This window comes from Lotus japonicus, chromosome 3, assembly GCF_012489685.1.
Source record: "Lotus japonicus ecotype B-129 chromosome 3, LjGifu_v1.2".
In the NCBI taxonomy this organism is placed as follows: domain Eukaryota; kingdom Viridiplantae; phylum Streptophyta; class Magnoliopsida; order Fabales; family Fabaceae; genus Lotus; species Lotus japonicus.
Window position 1 is genome coordinate 80,676,284 of NC_080043.1, and position 19,833 is coordinate 80,696,116.

At 36.3% G+C, this 19,833-nt stretch overlaps 3 protein-coding genes across 5 annotated transcripts; all 3 read left to right on the plus strand.

Moving 5' to 3' along the window:
• Positions 1-127: 127 nt before the first annotated feature.
• Positions 128-3,935, plus strand: LOC130746348 (metal tolerance protein 1-like). 3 transcript variants are annotated; one of them, XM_057598946.1, is made up of 2 exons: positions 128-392; positions 2,577-3,935. In XM_057598946.1, the coding sequence occupies exon 2, from the start codon at positions 2,577-2,579 to the stop codon at positions 3,798-3,800; it is 1,224 nt and encodes a 407-aa protein (XP_057454929.1). In that variant the 5' UTR covers positions 128-392; the 3' UTR covers positions 3,801-3,935. The 3 variants fall into 3 exon arrangements, with proteins under 3 accessions (XP_057454929.1, XP_057454931.1, XP_057454930.1); XM_057598948.1 differs by lacking the exon at positions 128-392 and adding an exon at positions 629-853; XM_057598947.1 differs by lacking the exon at positions 128-392 and adding an exon at positions 631-942.
• Positions 3,936-7,417: 3,482 nt separating this feature from the next.
• LOC130744817 (uncharacterized) lies at positions 7,418-8,074 on the plus strand. The gene has a single exon (XM_057596967.1). The coding sequence runs from the start codon at positions 7,418-7,420 to the stop codon at positions 8,072-8,074; it is 657 nt and encodes a 218-aa protein (XP_057452950.1).
• A 5,330-nt stretch (positions 8,075-13,404) lies between these two features.
• LOC130746352 (transcription factor bHLH67-like) lies at positions 13,405-16,190 on the plus strand. The gene is made up of 4 exons (XM_057598957.1): positions 13,405-13,929; positions 14,243-14,857; positions 15,011-15,415; positions 15,684-16,190. Exons 1-4 carry the CDS (start codon positions 13,894-13,896, stop codon positions 15,765-15,767), a joined length of 1,140 nt encoding a protein of 379 aa, XP_057454940.1. The 5' UTR covers positions 13,405-13,893; the 3' UTR covers positions 15,768-16,190.
• Positions 16,191-19,833: the final 3,643 nt, after the last annotated feature.

Sequence of the window (19,833 nt, forward strand, 5' to 3'; positions counted from 1 at the left end):
GAATTAATCTTAATTTTAGACACGGAAGAACATTCTAAATATTCCATCTAAAGCAATTCTGATATCTCCTCTTTTTATGCCCGTTTGGTGGACAAGACAGAGTTATGAAAAATTATTCTAAGAGAATATGATACGGTTTAGGTTTATGAATATTATGAATCTTCTTTTTTATATATTCCATCTAAAAGCAATTCTGATATCTTCTTTTTTTTTAGTTTGAACAAATTATTTTTCGGGTTTTGGTTAACGATATCTGTTTTGCTTTCTTCAAATCCCTAACCCCTTAACTTAACAGCAACCCCGAAATCAAAACCAGCCACAACCAGAACCAGAAGAAGAAGAAGAAGCAGAAGAAGCGTTCAGAATCGATTCCCATTGTTGCCGCCGTAAAAGTAAGCTTCTATTTTATCATAAAACCCCTTTTCACTTTCTGCTTTTTCCTTATCTCCTTTATGCCAAAAAACTATATATATATATATATATATATAAATATTTTGCACTGAATTGGGTTTTTTCTAGATTTGATCATCGATGACGAACCCCAATTTCTCTATTAATCAATTTTTTTTCCCTTTTTGGTTTTGTCTGAATGTTTTTGATTTGAGGTTCTGCTGACTCTGTTTTTTGTGGCAGTTAGTGTGACTGTTTCTTCAGCTTCTTGTTGTTTTGCTTTTGCAACTTATTGTGTTTCTGTTTGGTGGGAATCTAACTTGATGTGAAATGCATGAGATTTATAGCTGTCTCTTCAATTCAATAATTTGCATCATCATTTATCTATATTTATAGTTGCATTGGGTGCTTCCATGTAGTGTTGTAGTAATCTTGTTTGGTTGCTTTATTCAATTCCTAAAGGGTAGGTTTACTGTGCTGAATTGATTAATGACATCCACTGCCTGTTGCTACTGCTCTCTTCTACCTTGATACCTATTCAATTCCTAAAGGGTAGGTTCACTGTGCATTGGGGGGGTTCTATGTAGTGTTGTAGCAATGTTTTTGATCTGTTTTCTTTTGTGCTTCTAGGATTCTAGCAATTCAGCTTGTTACTTATCTTCTCCTGTTAATATATCTATATCTTGTAAAAGGGTGCCAAATTTTCTTGATCTATTTGCTTTTGGGTTGGTCATCCTCTATTTGCTCTGCTGTGCTTGGCATTGGTTTATGTTATATGTTAACTTGAGCTGATTGTTTGATCTGTTTTTGTGGCCATTGCCCTTGTGAATAGCTAGAACTGGTCTTTATAACTCATTCATAAGTTTGCGAAGTGAATCTGAACTTTCTCCCTTTTGAATTTCTGCATTTTGGTGTGGTTTGCACTTTAGTTGCATGTTCTAAGTTATTTACTTTTTTTTGTGTTTTACTTAATTATTTATTTTGTAAAGGAATGCTTCTGACCTGGGTTTGAGATCTCTCTTACCAGTTGATCATGTTAGTTCGTGCAATTCTGTTAGTCATAGTGAGATTATCATGCTTGAATCATGAAAATTTGGTGGAACTCTTTTTATAAAGGTTCATGTTATCTTGTGTAAACTAGTTCATCAGTCATATTCAGAATCTATGGGTTGTAACATCATAAAGCTGTTACTTTAATAAGTTGTCAAAGTGGGATTGCAATTGCAACCAGAGACTTTCCCAACACTTCCTGATTTAATGGATTATTAGTCACAACATGTTCATACCTGTTCCTAAAGTTTCTTTCTCAAGTAAACATTTCATTTATGTCTTATTTTTCCAAAGTCACACTTATTTGCTCACCTCCAGTGAAGAAGGATATTTTCTAACTTGAACTGTGGTTTTGATGTTTACTTCCCAATTCCTATAGTTGAGCCGAGCATAGAGATCGAGTATATATTAAATCCACAAAACATATATCCTTAGTTTTTCTTTTCATTATCCAAAGGTTTGGAATTTTCGTATCTGTAGAATGCAATGATGTCTTTCTGTGTCTTGTTTATGTTGCCTTTCTCTGTCTTGTCTATAATGTTTTCCTGGATAGGTAGTAGTTGCATGATTTTTTAGTGTAAGCACTTTGCATCCTCATTATTTTGTATTAATCTATTATCCAAAGGTTTGGAATTTTCTTTGTTGATTGCTGAGTTCGTTAAATCATATCTGAAACCTCACTTTTTTTTTTAAATTTGTTATGAGTGATCTGTTATGTCTATCTAATGATGAAAAGTTAAGTCATTTATTAATTGCGTGAACTTTAAGAAAGCGTAAATTTTGTTGAACATTCATCCATTTTATTTGTGTTATTTGATCTAGAGATCTGTGTTAGACTGTTAACTCTATGTTCTATAAAATCAGCATGACTATAAGTGGCCTTTGATGTATAATTGGATCATGGTTAAAACAGCTGTTCATAGTGGTTTCATGATCAGTTTTACTTTTTTTCTTGCCACTTTTCTATTAATTACTCATTCAACTTCTTTTGGGATAAAATTGTCCCACAATACTGAAGTTACTGATGGCTGATATGATATTTCTTGTTTCTATTTAATGCTTAGAAGAATGTTTGCCTCTGTTGTCTGGTTTTTCTCCACTTCAATTAACATTGCATTTTCATTACCATATTGCAGATGGAAGCACAAAGTTCTCAGCATGGGCAAGTTATCGAAATTGGTGGAGATCTTTGTGAAGAAAGGAAGATTTGTGGGGAAGCGCCATGTGGCTTCGCAGATGCTGGTGCCATCTCCAAGGATTCTGAAGAACGGTCAACTGCCATGCGAAAGCTTTTGATGGCAGTAATCCTTTGTGTTATTTTCATGACCGTTGAAGTAGTTGGTGGCATCAAAGCTAACAGTCTTGCAATATTGACTGATGCTGCACATTTGCTTTCAGATGTTGCAGCATTTGCCATCTCCTTATTTTCTTTATGGGCTGCAGGATGGGAAGCTAATCCCCGTCAGTCATATGGATTTTTCAGAATAGAGATTCTTGGTGCTCTGGTTTCTATCCAATTAATATGGCTGCTTGCTGGGATTCTGGTATATGAAGCCATTGACAGAATGATTGCAGGTCCTAAAGACGTTGATGGTTTTTTGATGTTCATGGTTGCTGCATTTGGTCTTGTGGTTAACATCCTTATGGCTTTTTTATTGGGTCATGATCATGGACATGGTCATGGACATGGACATGATCATGGACATGATCATCATGGCCACAGCCACGGACATGATCATCATCATAGCCACAGCCATGGGGTTTCAGTGACTAGCCATACAAAAGTTGAGCACCATCACACCCATGATGAAAAGGATCCAGAGGATGCACACCATCATACCCATGAGGATCACAAGCACCATGATGCCCACAAAGAGGTTACTGAACCACTTCTTGGTGAATCAAAAGACAGGCCCAAGAAGAAGAGGAACATTAATGTGCAGGGGGCTTATCTCCATGTACTTGGAGACTCTATCCAGAGTATTGGGGTAATGATTGGAGGAGCAGTCATATGGTATAAGCCTGAGTGGCAAATAGTTGATCTAATCTGCACTCTGATTTTTTCAGTAATTGTTTTGGGGACTACTATCAACATGCTTCGAAACATTCTGGAAGTCCTGATGGAAAGCACGCCCCGTGAGATAGATGCCACTGAGCTTGAAAGAGGGGTGTTGGAGATGGAAGAAGTATTGGCTGTTCATGAGCTGCACATATGGGCCATTACAGTGGGGAAGGTTCTGCTCGCCTGTCATGTTAAAATCAAACGTGATGCTGATGCAGATATGGTGCTGGACAAGGTTGTTGACTACATCAAAAGGGTTTATAACATCAGCCATGTAACCATCCAGATAGAGCGCTAAGTTTTCCTTTCATGTTCTTTGTGTACATCTTTTATGCTAGTGAATGATTATGATGGGAAGAATTTAGTTAGACTTAAGGCATTATGTTTCTGGAACTCAACTTTCTCCAAGACAATAATTGTTTTTTTATATGCACCTGGTTGCTAGCAGTGCAATAGTGTGTATTTTTAATTTTTTTCCCAAGATATCCCACAAACGGCAGTCATGAGACTAATTCCTTGAGGCTTTGAGATCACGTTAAGTTAGTAGGTCTCTCCCAACAAATCCTTCTCTATATGCACCTTTGAATTAGATACTTAAGGAGTCTAGTTATCTACCTTCTTAGTGCAATAGTGTGTATATGAGCATTAAGTGTTTGCAGTATTTGTCAATACCACCTAGTTGAACAACTGCCGCCATGTTTTAGGGTGTGTTGTTGACAAATTCTGCGTTTCACAGGCATGTGAGATTGTAAAGGTTCTCTTAGTTGTGTGTTTTGCTGATATTGTCAATTGTCTACTTAAGTCATTCTGGCGAATCACCTCAAGTTTGCATTGTTATAACCTGCCCATTGTCTCATTGAGCAGCCACTCTGTCAACACTCAACAGTGAGGGTTTTGATCTACCTTAAAAATCCACATCTCACTTTAAAAAACAAAACATAAAGAAAAACTGCCCATATTCTCCGTTTCTGATGTGTACTTGGTGAATAACAAAAATATTTTGTAGTCAATTAGTTGTGATAATTTACTGGTATTGATGGGTGGAAGTTCAGTTCAAAGAGTGCTCTTTTTTGTTTGTTAAATTGTAGATAGTGGCAGTAAGTTAGTTTTAAGATTGAGTTCCTCCTTTCTTATTTTCTAACTAAACATAATTCTAGGACTAATTTAGTGTGTATGGTTTTTTATCTTTCTAAAATAACTTTCTTCTATCTTTCTAAAATAGCATTATGTCTTTATTAGAAAGATAGCGATAGAAGAAAGTAATGAGATTTATTAGAGGTAATCATTATCATGGAAGATTTTCTATTGGTGGTGTTACTTGAATGCATGAATTAAACCTGTTTATAAATGCTAGGGACAGGTCATCAGTTTTGTAGGGTTCTAGAGTGAGAGAACTCTTTTGATTCTAGCTAAAGGGGTGCAATTATTATATGAGACAATGCATGATTGTTACAAATTCGAATGATTTTGGCATTTTCAAGTTGGAGTTCCTTTTATTATTATTTTCTTTGTCAAAAGTAGCAGACATATGAAGTGGATGTACTGTGATCACGTAGTACAGACAGGAAAATATCCCAAACTGTTGCTGCCCCGAGAGTAAAGGCATCTGCAGAGACAGAAACCAATTTTCCTTTCTATGGCTATAATATAATTGCTATTGTAAAATTTTGTACAAATATTGAAAAAGTTATTAGGTATCTATACTTTTCAATACCATAATTTAACCTTTTGAAAAACACATTGGTCATAACTATGATTTAACCTTTTCAAAACACATAAATTTTATGTCTCTTGCTGGAGCATTTCTCCTGGCTCTTCTCACTTTAGCTCCATTGTTAGAGGTTTTTGGAGACCTGATTTCTCAGTGAGTTCTAAGGGGCCTCATCAATCCTCAAACTCTACTTAGGTGGAGGAGGTTCCTCCTGACTTGTTGATTTGATTATCGTGATATACTGGTCTCAGAGCCTAATATTTCTTTTTGATTAATGCATTTGATCCGTTGAAAAAAAAATTAAAAAAACACATGAGGGCTATCATAAACTTAAACGTGATTTTTTATTTACATGTCACAATTTTATTGGTGGGATACATTTTGTGACAGGAAAATTCAATCCATTGCTTGAGCTAATCCATTGATTGTGGAAAATGGAGACAGAAATGTTCTGATAAATTGCCTCACAAATTTATAATGGATGAAGTACATTTTGACACTGGTAAGAAGTGGAATGAGGTAAGTATGGAAATGACAGAGATGAGACTATTACCGAAGGAAAAGGAAATGTAAAAAGACACTGAAAATCGCCTTATACGACAGAATACATGGTTGCAGAACAGTGGACCGCGTGTGAATGGCTTGAAAGCAATACGTACACACAAAAAAACATTACAACATGAATTGGATTGGTCTTATGCACATGGTTGTCTCTTGTGTTTATACCAAAATTGAAATGGAAATCTTGTGCAAAATCTTGATTGATCGCGCGTGCCATGATCACAATCAGAAGAATTAATGGACAATGTGTGTTGGCCAGGTATTAGTGTGCCGTTTTCAACAGTTCATGTAGATAGATGCGTGGTGGTTAAATACCAGGTTATCCAAATCTATGATACATGTTTACAAAATCAGCTACCATCCACACTTTCTCTATCTTATTCAAGTTGAACTTGATAAAACTTAATCGAGTTGTGATCATTGGTGCAACATTTGTAACACAATGATGATAAGGCAGTCCTACCCTGTTTCTGAAGGACCAGCTAGTTATAATTATTAATCAATTATTTCAAAATTTTAAACTCTGTTATAAGATGAAGACATAGAAATGATTTCATATCTCATCTTTATAACACTTCTTTGTAGGATAGCCTTTTTAACTCCAACCTTGAATAATAGTCCATAACACTAGAGAGTAAGGTTACACATTTGGATAATCGCGATTAATAGACTACTTAAACGCGGCAAACCACTTGATGATAGTAAAAAACCGTCATAAGAGTGAATATTTGGAGTGGTATAACCACTCTTGAATGGACTACCAATCTTTTTCGATTTGAATATTTTCTTAATTCTTGTGACTAGTGGTGTTTGACTTGGAAGTGCAGGCCCAAAATATGCCTCTAATTTGTGGTGTGTAGTCCAAAAATCTTGAGTCAATTGGACCTAGAATACTCAATGTTATAAATTAATGTAGTCCCCTTACCCTATTACATATGAGTCTTGTTTTGTTTCAACACTTCCCCTCAAGTCTAATTGAAGCGATCAAGTTAGACTTTTTTTTACTTTGTCTTGTATTAGGGCATTAACCTCTATTCCTGAGTCTCGGAGACTCTTGCCTTATCATATTTGTTGATAGTTAATGATATTTAATAGTTTTTTTTTGGCTCCCTATTTTTGGATTGTGTAGAACATCTAATGCGACAAACGAATGAATCTCCTTTGTCTATTACATGTGAGACTTGTTTTGTTTCAGCAACTGCAAATGAACGTTTTAACACAATTCAAAATAAAAATTATACGAAACTCTATAAACTAAATAAAAGTTCGTTCACATTGTATTCAACTTGTTGTTCAATACTGTTGAGAAATTAAACACGTGCCTTGGCTGCTGCTTAGATAGTTTAGTTCAGTTTGAATGAGTCAAATAAAATATCTTCTACTAGCTGTTAGTGGAGAGATCAGTTTCTGTTTTGTTTTTAATTATAAGTAACAGTCCCTAGAATTTAGCTAGAATTAAGGAGGTTATCTCTTATAAGTTATTTTCAAGATGTATTTAAATTCAAGTTTGTGATTCAATAAAGTATTATGCTTTTGCTGCCTCATATCAGAAGTTTTATACCGTTCAATTTTCTCTTCTGCTACTTTTCTATATATCAAAAACAACAATTGGTATCAGAGCCACTTCTTACGGGACCTGTGCTATGGATGTCGAATCAAGTTTTTCACATGTAGCTCTTCCTATCTTTGATGGGGAGAACTATGACCTTTGGGCTGTGAGAATGGAATCCTACTTGGAGGCTTTAGACCTCTGGGAAGCCGTGGAAGAAGATTATGAAATTGCTCAGTTGCCAAACAATCCCACCGTGGCCCAGGTGAAAAATCACAAGGAAAGAAAAACCAAGAAGGCAAAGGCTTGCTTGTTTGCTGGTGTCTCAAAAACGATTTTCACCAGAATCATGACCCTCCAAACAGCAAGTGAAATCTGGAATTATCTAAAGGAAGAGTATGCAGGAGATGCCCGAATACGAAGCATGCAAGTGTTGAACTTAATACGTGAGTTCAAGCTACAAAGACTGAAGGAGTCTGAGACAGCCAAACAATATGCTGACAAATTGCTTGGCATTGTCAACAAGGTAAGATTACTTGGCACAGAATTTCCAGATTCAAGAATTGTGCAAAAAATTCTTGTAACAATGCCTGAAAAATATGAAGCCTCTATAGCATCTTTGGAGAACACAAATGATCTGTCACAGATCACCTTGGCAGAAGTTTTACATGCCCTACAAGCACAAGAACAAAGAAGAATGATGAGACAAGAGGTGGCAGTAGAGGATGCTTTTCTAGCAAACAACTCGTAAGGAGGAAAGGATGAGAAGTATAACAAAAGGAAACAGTACAGCAAACCTGGAAGTTCCAACATACAACAGAATGAGTCTTTTCCACCTTGCACATATTGCAAAAAGACAAACCATTCTCCAAGCAGATGTTGGTGGAGGCCTGACATCAAGTGCAGAAAGTGTGGCAATCTTGGACATGTAGAGCGTATCTGTAAGTCTTCAACGGAGGCAAAAGTTTCCATGGAGCAACAAGAAGATGAGCAACTCTTTGCAGCAACATGCTTTGCAACAAGCAACAGTTCTAGTGATTTGTGGTTAATAGACAGTGCCTGCTCAAATCATATGACTCCTGATGAAACTCTTTTTAAAGAGCTTGACAAAACCTTCACTTCCAAAGTAAAAGTTGGAAATGGTGTTTTTATCCCAGCCAAAGGAAAAGGAACGGTTTCTATTGAAAGCATAGCAGGTTTAAAATATATTTCTGATGTCTTATATGTGCCTAACATTGACCAGAATTTACTTAGTGTTGCACAGATGGCTGACAATGGCTTCAAAGTTATATTTGAAGGCAAATGGTGTCTGATTCAGGATGCCAAAGGCAATGATCTATTTAAAGTGAAAATGAAGGCTAGAACTTATGCTCTAAATCTGATGGAGGAAGAGCAAATAGCTTTTTCAAGCACCTGTAGCAACATTGAATTATGGCACAAAAGGCTCAGACATTTCCATCTTGCTGGACTTCAATACATGCAGAAACATGCTTTGGTGAAAGGTGTACCACGACTTGAAGACAAACTTGATGATTGTGTAGCTTGTCAATATGGCAAGCAAGTCAGAACACCGTTTCCGCAAACAGCATGGAGAGCAACGCAAAAATTGCAGCTTGTGCATACGGATGTTGGAGGACCTCAGAGAACACCATCTTTAAATGGTAATATCTATTATATTACATTTATTGATGATTATACCAGGTTTTGTTGGATTTATTTCTTCAAATCCAAGGGTGAGGTTGCTGATATATTTTGGAAATATAAAGCACTGGTGGAAAATCAAAGTAATTGCAGGTTGCGGACACTAAGGTCAGACAATGGGACAGAATATAAAAATAATACTTTCGACAAGTTTTGTGAAGAAGCTGGTATTGTGCACCAACTTACAACACCTTATACTCCGCAACAAAATGGAGTTAGTGAAAGAAAGAATAGAAGCATTATGGAAATGACAATGTGTCTTCTACATGAAAAAGAGCTGCCAAAGAAATTATGGGCAAAGGCTGCAAATACTGCTGTCTTCTTGCTGAATAGGCTGCCTACAAGAGTTCTTCAGAGGAAAACTACATTTGAAGCTTGGTTTGGTTACAAACCAGATTTCCATAACTTTAAAGTTTTCGGTTGTCTTTGTTTCTCTTTCGTGCCACAGGTTAAAAGAGACAAGCTCGATAAGAAGGCAGATCCTTGAGTTTTCATTGGATATAGTAGCACATCAAAAGCGTACAGAATTTTTCAACCTCAAAATGGGAAAATTCTTGTAAGCCGAGATGTCAAATTCATGGAGAACAAACAATGGAGCTGGGAGGAGTCAATGGAGAAGCAAATTCCAGAAATTCCACAGATCATTAATGATGATATAGATGACTTTCCTGTCAGAGGTACAAGACCTTTACATGAAATTTATGAAAGGAGTAATGTAGCTGTCTTGGAACCTGCAGAATTCATTGAAGCTGAGAAGAACAAAAAATGGATAGATGCAATGAAGGAGGAGCTAAATATGATTGAAAAAAATGACACTTGGGTGCTAGTGGACAGACCTCAACACAAGCAACCTATAGGAGTCAAATGGGTTTATAGAACTAAGCTAAATGCAGATGGTTCTATAAATAAATACAAGGCAAGATTGGTTGTGAAGGGTTATGCTCAAGTGTTCGGAGTGGATTTTTCAGAAACGTTTGCTCCGGTTGCTCGCCTCGATACAATTAGAATGCTCCTAGCTTTGGCTGCACAGAAAGGTTGGAAAGTTTACCATTTAGATGTGAAATCTGCTTTCTTAAATGGTTATTTGCAGGAGGAGATATTTGTGGAGCAGCCAGAAGGATTTCATGTCAAGGGACATGAGGAGAAGGTCTACAAACTAAAAAAGGCCTTGTATGGTCTTAAACAAGCCCCAAGGGCTTGGTATAGCAGAATCGATGATTATCTTAAAAAACTCGGATTTGTCAAAAGTCCTAGTGAAGCCACTTTGTATGTGAAACTGATGGATGCTAATGTAATCATAGTTTCTGTCTATGTTGATAATCTGCTTGTAACAGGGAATGAAGAGAAGTTAATCTTGGAGTTTAAAGCTGAAATGCTCCAAGTATTTGAAATGACAGACCTTGGTTTGATGTCTTTCTTTTTGGGTCTGGAGGTAAAGCAAGATCAAGATGCTGTTTTCATATGCCAAAAAAAAATATGCTAGAGAAATACTCAAAAAGTTTTGCATGGAGAATTGGAGTAGCACTACCACTCCAATGAATCAAAAGGAAAAATTCAGCAAAGATGATGAAGCTGATAAGGTAGATGAGCATAAATTCAGAAGCCTAATTGGTTGTCTGATGTATCTGACTGCAACTAGACTCGACATCATGTTTTCAGTGAGTGTGTTGTCAAGATTTATGCATTGTGCTAGTGAATTACATCTCCAAGCTGCCAAACGAATTCTAAGATATGTTAAGGGGACTGCAGACTATGGCATTAAGTACACTCACTTTCAGAGTTTTCTATTTCATGGATTTTCTGACAATGATTGGGGTGGTTCAGTTGATGACTTGAAAAGTACAACAGGGTACTGTTTCAGTCTTGGCTCAGGTGTGTTTTCATGATGTTCAAGAAAGCAAGATGTAGTGGCTCAAAGTACAGCTGAGGCGGAATATGTAGCAGCTACAGCTACTGTGAATCAAGCCGTTTGGCTAAGAAAAATATTTTCTGATTTACACATGGAGCAAAGTGAGCCAACATAAATTTTTATTGACAATCAAGCTGCAATATCAATTTCAAACAATCTTGTTTTCCATGGGAAGACTAAGCATTTCAAGATCAAGTTCTTCTTCTTAAGGGAGATGCAAAGAGAAGGAGAAATCAAGTTGTTGTATTGCAAGACTGAAAATCAAAATGCTGTTATCTTGACAAAGGCCCTTCCGAAGGCTAGATTTGAAGCTTTGAAATTCAGTTTGGGCATCTGCAACCTCCAAGGCAAGGAGGAGTGTTGAGAAATTAAACACGTGCCTTGGCTGCTGCTTAGATAGTTTATTTCAGTTTGAATGAGTCAAATAAAATATCTTCTACTAGCTGTTAGTGGAGAGATCGATTTCTGTTTTGTTTTTAATTATAAGTAACCGTCCCTAGAATTTAGCTAGAATTAAAGAGGTTATCTCTTATCAGTTATTTTCAAGATGTATTTAAATTCAAGTTTGTGATTCAATAAAGTATTATGCTTTTGCTGCCTCATATCAGAAGTTTTATACCGTTCAATTTTCTCTTCTGCTACTTTTCTATATATCAAAAACAACAAATACACACAGTCAATTGACATCATTAGTGAGTAGTGACTAGTTAAAGAAAAGTATATTCAGTAACATAAACTTAATTAATTATATCCAAAAAATGAATTGTGAATGTGTCTAAACTGGCTAATACTCTTGCCACAGTGGGATTCCATCAAAACAAATTAAAGCTTGCGTCCACACACAATTAATTAAACTGAAAGCCTAGCTGCTGGCATAAGGCCCCAGTCCAAAATTTAATCATTAATCCAAAATCAATATATAGCAGCATTAGCCTGACATGTATAATTGTATATGAGACAAGCACAAACTGGTAGACATATTTCTGAAAGGTCAACGCTGGATTAGACAGCTCTTTAAAACTTTTGTCATGTATAATTGCATGCTCTGTGCAAAATTGTAGCAGAATGCAGCTGGAAACTGGTAAGAACAGAATGCAGCTGGAAACTGGTAAGAACTGATTCAGGGCAAAGACATTATGCAAGAATGGCATCCCACTTGTTACATTGAATTTGAAAATTCTGTTCGACAATTGAAGCTCTTGAACAATCTGTAGGAAAAATTCTTTTGCATCTGTCTATTCCAACTGAATTGTTGGAATTTTCCCAAGGTAGAAGAGAAAACAACAGAACTGTTGGTTTTAATATGCTTCAAACTATGGAGTTTTGAAGCTCAACTTCTCTACCTGATCATATAAACTTCGACCAAATTACTTCCAATTGAAGGCTTGCTGAAGACTTTAAGTCTTTGCAAGTTGCAACAAATACATTGACTTTGTGAATTTTTAGGCTAACACTCGCTATAAAAAACGGTAGAGAGAAAGCACGTTCAAACTATCAAATAAGGCGTTGGTGGCATGTTGTGGTGATCAGTAGAGGGACTCACTCCTATATAAAAGCGTTAAAGGATCTCTTCAAAGAGAATTATCCACCAACTGAAATTTTACTAAACAAACACTCAACTTTTCAGGAGTTAAAAATTAAACCTAAAACTATGGTCAATTGTGTCAATCCAAATTAACAGTATAAGATATTGGTTACATGAGCCTTCTTCTCTTATATTTTCTTTATCTAAGCTATTATTAACTAATATTATTGAACTCTAAACGTGTTGAATTTGTCTTACATCACCGTGTTCATAGTAAGTACAAGAGGTTTTACCTCTTCACTTGCACGGCGCCCTCCATGTGCACTATAAATTGACTAACAGAACTGGAGGGTAAATAAGTGACAGCTTCAAGATAAAGTTAAGCTCTGAGCTTTGGCAGGCTGATGCCTTTTTGGAATGAAAATGGTTAGATATTGTTTTACTTAATTTTGTAGAAAACAACAATGACACCGATTATATTTTGCAGGTCATATAATTTGTTTTATGTGTAACTAAAACAAAGTCTTTATAGAAAATTGGAAATGATCCATCATCATCATCATCAGACCACACAATCCATACAAGGCCTTTCCAATGCTTTCTACCTTTTTTTCTTTCTTTTTTTGTTGGACTTTGCATAGTCTCTCTTATGAGAAGAGATAGAAACACAGAGAGATGGGAGAGAGTCCCACAACTCTCTGTCCCCGCATACTGCCACCGCCAATAATGCTTGGGACCTTGCAAACAAACCAGACAACCCTTTGTTTTATTAAATGAGTTATCCTAACAATTAATCGTAAGTCGTGAGACTAATCGTTTATCCACCGTAAGCGCAATAAACAATATGAGACTGATTAATAAGTATTTTACATTTATAAAATTTGAAATTGAACTCTAACAATTTGATTAAGGAACGAAGTGCTAAAGTGTGCTATCGCTCGCCCTGACCCACTTGGTTCTCTCTCACACACACCAACTCTCACAGTTACAAATGCATCTGCTTGCATATCTCTTCTAAGCCCAGTTGATAAGTTTCCACCTTTCATTTCTTACCACATCCCTCCACTCTTTTTGTTTGCCTTGTGATTAGCACTGTTTTTTGAACTTTCTCAGTTTTCTACTTCTAACACATTCTCTCTCTCTTTTTCTCTTTCTCTCTCTCAATCTACTTCATTGTTACTCCAAGCAAGCACGGCATTTATTACATTATTCTATTATTCTATATAAGAGAGTATCACAGGCATCAGAAAACAAAGGAATATATTTCTGGGGTGATACTATTCCGGGGTCTTGTTCTGCATCTTCTTGGGGCATTACATTTATTGCTATTCTCTCGTTACTATCAATTACCTTAGGGAATGTTGGTCACTCTCATTGAGGCCTAATGTAAGAAGGAAAAAGAATCACCAATATTCTGGATTATTGCTCAGCTTTGATGATGGAGAGGCTTCAAGGACCCATCAATTCTTGTGTATGTTATTAATTTTCCTAGTTTCACTTTCTTCTTCATTTTCCTTTTCTTCTAACAGAAAATAGGTACTGCATTTACTCCTCAAAACTCTTGCATTAAATGCATTGTGTTGACATTCTACTTTGGTTTCCCTTTATTGCACACTTTTTGCATATACTAACCCATTTCTCTATTCTGGCCCAACCCCAACCCCAACCCCAGTCCCATTAATGGAACCATATATTCCTTACTAATTTATGAATTTGGCTGTGACTTGTGATAGTGAAATCCAACCAAACACTTCACTTTTTTTACTCTTTTGTTTCTCTTGCAGTTTTTTGGTGAACATTTGGAAGTGAATTGTTTAGAGCAGGCTTTGGTTGAAGCAGAAAGCTTGAGACTTGAAGAGGAACAACATCTTCTCATTTCAACTTTAGAGGATAACATGCCATTTCTGCAGATGCTTCAGAGTGTAGAGTATCATCCACAACAGTTTTTCCCTCTGAAAGAACCAAGCTTCCAAACACTTCTGAGGCTGCAACACCTGAAGAAACCATGGGAACTTGAGAATCAAACTCAAGCTCAAGCAGCATTTGAACAACTTGAGAGCTGTGTGACACATGACATGTTAGAGATGCAGTCACCTGTGAAATCAGAAAGCAACTACGAGCTTCAACAACAACAACACACACATTCAGCTTCATGTGTTGAAAAACTCAGCTATGAGTGTAACCAGGAAGAACCACTCAAAACAGAACAGTCATGCCTCAAATCTCAGCATGCAACAAGGGAAAGGAGAAAGAGGAAGAGAACAAGGTTAACTAAGAACAAGGAAGATGTGGAGAATCAACGCATGACCCACATTGCTGTTGAACGCAACCGGAGACGCCAGATGAATGACCATCTCAGTGTTCTAAGGTCCCTCATGCCCCCTTCATATATTCAAAGGGTATGCAACTTTTTTCTCATCTTTTCTTGAAATATGGAGTTAAATTGACATACCCTTTTTTTCAAATCCACTTCTTTTGCTTTATTCATGTTAAAAATCCAAGCTTTTTTATGTTGGATACTAAAAAAGTGTTCTTTTTTTCTCATGAAACAGGGTGACCAAGCTTCAATTATTGGAGGTGCAATAGATTTTGTGAAGGAGTTGGAGCAGTTGGTTCAATCTCTTGAATCACAGAAAAGGATGAGAAAAAATGAAGAGGCTTGTTCTTCTTCATCTGTGTTTTCTAAGCCACCATCAGATTCATCTCCATCACATGGTTTTGGAATGAGGTCATCATCATCCACAGAAGGAGATGAGGTGAAAGCAGAGAATAAGTCAGAATCTGCAGACATAAAAGTGACCTTGATTCAATCCCATGTGAACTTGAAAATTGAGTGTGAAAGGAAGCCTGGGCAATTGATAAAGGTGATTGTTGCTTTGGAGGATCTTAGGCTAACCATTCTGCATCTCAACATCACATCTTCTGAAGCTTCTGTCATCTACTCCCTCAATCTCAAGGTATTACTCTGTCTTTTTGGTTTTTACTTCAATTTTTTATGTACTGTAGTCAACTCACACCACATGAAAGTGGAATCAAGTCAGTGTACTATTCAACCTCTTCCTATTTCCAACACTGTCTTTCATTATAAAAAAAAAGCTACAAATTAACATTTGACATTATTATATTCTCTGTGCTGTGCTTGTGCTAATGCTAGTTATGATATTACACACACTTTTCCATTTTTGTGGTAAATATAATAATGGACTGTGTGGTGGGGTTTTGCAGATTGAAGAAGACTGTATGCTAGGTTCAGCAAATGACATTGCAGAAGCAGTTCATCATATATTAAGCATTATTAATGGTAGCTAAAGGCTAAAACCTAATAGCTTTAACCTTAGGGACTTGGTAGCAGAGGAATAAAGGATGAAACATTGCAAGGAAGATGGAGGAGTTGCTGGGGAAACAGGGAATAGCAGAAGATGGTGGATGCATCATGTTAGGTAGCTCAGGAGTATAGAGGGCATAAGATAAGACATTTGCTGTTCAAATATTTTCTAATGTTAATCTAATTAGAATTTAGAAGGCTAATATTGTAAAATGTGTTGGTTATTGTTTTGTTGCTTTTGATGAATTGAGAATTTGGGTTGATGGATGGATAAAGGCATGATATAGGGTAGTTCTAGGTCCGAAGATGTCTGTCTCCATGAGAAGGAGGACCCACTTTGAAAATTTTAGGGTTCTCATCATTACAATTTACAAGGACTTATGAGGGGAATGATGCTTCTCTTTTTATATTGACTTTGCACAATGGCCTATACTATGAAAAGATGTTTCATGATTATATGTAAAATGCTTATGAGATCTGAACAGAATCAATGGACATAGCATTGAAAAAGTACCCCAATCAAATAATCAAATGGCAATAAAATATGCGTTTTGATACTGGTTGAGTAAATGTGAAAGCATTTTATTGCAGAAAAATTTCATTATTTCATTCATTTTTCTTTGAAGTTAGTGCTCTGAATCCTTGATTTTGTATTCAATGACGTAAGAAAAAATTGAACTCAACTCATAAGAGGAGAGCTCAATTTGAGCAATCAAGCTTTCTCCAATTCTTGAAAAAAATATAAAAGCTTCTCCAATTCAAATTTTGTTCTCTTTGTTATTAACCAAAACCCAAGTTACTCTCATAAACCCTAGTCCAAATTGGAGCCAGTTGGCAATTTAGCATAATATTCTTGGACCAAAATCCATTATGTTACTTCACAGAATCACAGTGCATCTTAGTTTGTAAAATTAACACACACTAGTACATGCATATCTTCTAGTGAAACAGGTAAAATGGATTCTTAGAAATTGAGCACTACACAACAATATCATTACTTTTGTTTCTTGGCATTCATTTTAGTTAAGTTGAGATTGAAGTAAAGAGCAGAAAGCTAAATAAGGCGAGACACAGAACGGAATACAAGTGCCAGTTTTGAAGATGGATTTTGGCTTGCAGGACTGTTCGTGCATTGTTTTCTCTTTGGCATCATTCGAACAATAAGCAAAATAAGGGAGTGACCTGGTGGAAAATTCCTTACAATGAAAGGTGTTTGACGATAAGCTCTATAAAGGTAGAGGGGAAAGTCAAAATAATGATGAGGAGCAATCGCAATTCCACAGCCCCACCACCACCACACCCCATGAAAAGAGAGAGGTAAAATATTAATATTATACTATATAATATGAAAAAAATTCCAAGCCCCAAGAGCTTCCCCATTTCATAATTCTGATTAACAAAAAAATTTTAATATAACAAATATCATTAAACGTGTAGGTGTAGAGTTATTCAAGCTTAAGCTTATATCTTAAGTTTCAACATGCATTTTATACTTTAGTGTGAACTTTTTCAATTATGAAATATTACTCAACTCAAACATGATTAGATATATGTGGTTTAAAAAATGTTGAATAATCATGTTTGACTCCGTATATTTTATAATTGAAAAAGTGGTCTCATAGTTCTACCATTTAATAATGGATGCAGAGAGGTGCAAAATGTAGTCAACGATTTGACCCTAGGAACAACAGTTCCCTAATTCTATGATTCAGTTATAGATGCCGCGAGGTATAAAATATGATGGATGATCAGATGACCGTTTCAACCCCCGAAACACATGCAATTTTTCTTAAGTACCTCATTACTATTGCAAAGTGAGTTGGGAAGATAATTGGGGCTAAGAATTTTATGCTTGAAGGCTTGAAGCTGGGGGCATGATTTTGTGGACAGTACTGGATTATGAAAAATAGGAGCAAAGGTGGTAATTATGACTCATGCGTCGATAGAGTAACCAAAAGAGTGGTGAAGCTGGTGGCCCTACAGTGCATGATGAATTCTAAACTAGTAATTGGGAGAGCTTCTAGCCCTTGGACACAAAGGAGAAAAGGGGAAGATGGAAGGAAAAAGCTAAGCAGCAAGCATCAACAATGGGAAAGAGGTACATCACACTAGGCACTAGCAACTCGAGGACCAAAAATGAGTAGGACTAAGGCTGGCGTTGGGCCTGAAAAGGAGAGGGTGGTTTTGTCCTTCTGACACATTTGCACATGGGGATAGCTGCTACTTTTGTTGCCCTCTATATTTCTCTTTCTCAATTTGTGAGAGAGACAAATATGTTCTCTAATTTTATCTCTCAGGCTGTGGGATAGACCAATATGTTATATTCCAAGTTTATCTTTCAGGATTTGGGATGGACCAATATAATATCTAAAGATATATTTTCACAATCATTCCATTAAAAGGAGAAAAGAAAATATAATTGAGATATGATATCATGATATGTAATAATATTATAAGAAAAGGAAAAAAAATATGAAAATGAAATGAAAGAGATAAAAAAAAAGAGGTGAATAAATTAAAGTTAATATATTATAAATAGCTTTTTTCAAAGGGTGATTTGATGCGTTTGTAAGAAGAGATTTATTTATGTTCATCTTAATTGAGAGAAAAAAATATTTATTTTAATTAATAATACAAAAATGGTATTACATCTTTTTTTTTAGCTCTTTCTCTCGCAACTCATCCATCTTCCATTTGCTTGGAAACAAACAACTCCAAAGCCAATAACAATCCTCCTCCTCCTCTCAGGCAACATCGCGAACATCGCTGACACCCTGATCAAGAGATAAATAAGGGTTCTTCAAATGCGGCAACAATGGGAGAGCTACAACAACGAGTATCAATGTGGTTCTTGTTCTAAAGGTTAATGTGATAGGCCTTCTTGGTGCAGTCATGAAGGTTGACGACGTCAACGATGTCATGTGAGTCCCTCTATTAAGGGTTTAAGTGGTTGAGCTCGAGGTAACAGTGACCCCAAGCATCACCGAGGGTAGAGAAGACTTCTTCAATCATCAATCATTGAGAACATGAGGTATAAGTGGTAGTGGGATTGATGACGAAAATGGTGGAGCCTATGAGATGATGACAATGAGAATGAAGATGTACACAGTAGGAGCGAAAAATAAGTTATGAGGGCATTTTCATACTTTAACATTTCAATCACATATTTCAAAATTATTTTTCTAAGAGTATCACATTAGTTCATTTCGTTAGAGTCTCACCAAAGCCGGAACTTATTCCTCATAGGACATAATTATTTGCAAAAGAAGTTTTTCTTTTTTGTGCAGACCAAATCAACAACGACCTAGGTCATTAGTAATTACCGAGAAAAATAGTTGTGGGCAAGTCATTGAAGGAAAATATCGTGGGTAAGTTGCTGACGACCTAGATCGTGGGTATCACCAACGATTTTTTATAGCCGTCGGAAAAAATCACGAGGCCAATACACAATGTTTTTTGGTCGTCGGTTGTCCTTTTGTAATTAATCATTATTGACGACTTTTTAAATTAACAACGACCAAAAGTCGGTCTTCGGTAATTGGTGCTTTTCTTGTACTAATAAACCGATCACACGCTTCATAAATCAGATATGCTCACTACAAACTGACTGCATTCTCATAACCATCTGCCTTGATCAAGGTCCCCATCCAAAGTCAGCAACCTGTTGATCAAGGAGCAAGAGTGGCGCTCAAAGCCCTCACTATAGTACGTGAACGTACTCCCACCCGTTTGATTAAGTGGCGTGCCAGAAGATCTAACGGCTCCCCTTATTAGCTATACCTAGTACCCATCATGAGGCCTTGAATCTAGGTACCCTCTAATCCAAACCCTGTAGAAGACAAATCTCACATAATTGAAAGTACATACTCTATCCAACAATGATATATACACACCTAATTTTTTATACACTTCATTTTCACTTATTTTTATCTTTATCTCTCTCCTCTTATCACTTATCACATATTTTACTTTCTCTCTCTTACTTTTTTAATTTCTTCCTATCTCTCTCTTCCTCCACCTCATTCCACCTCATTTTAGAGGTGTCAACAA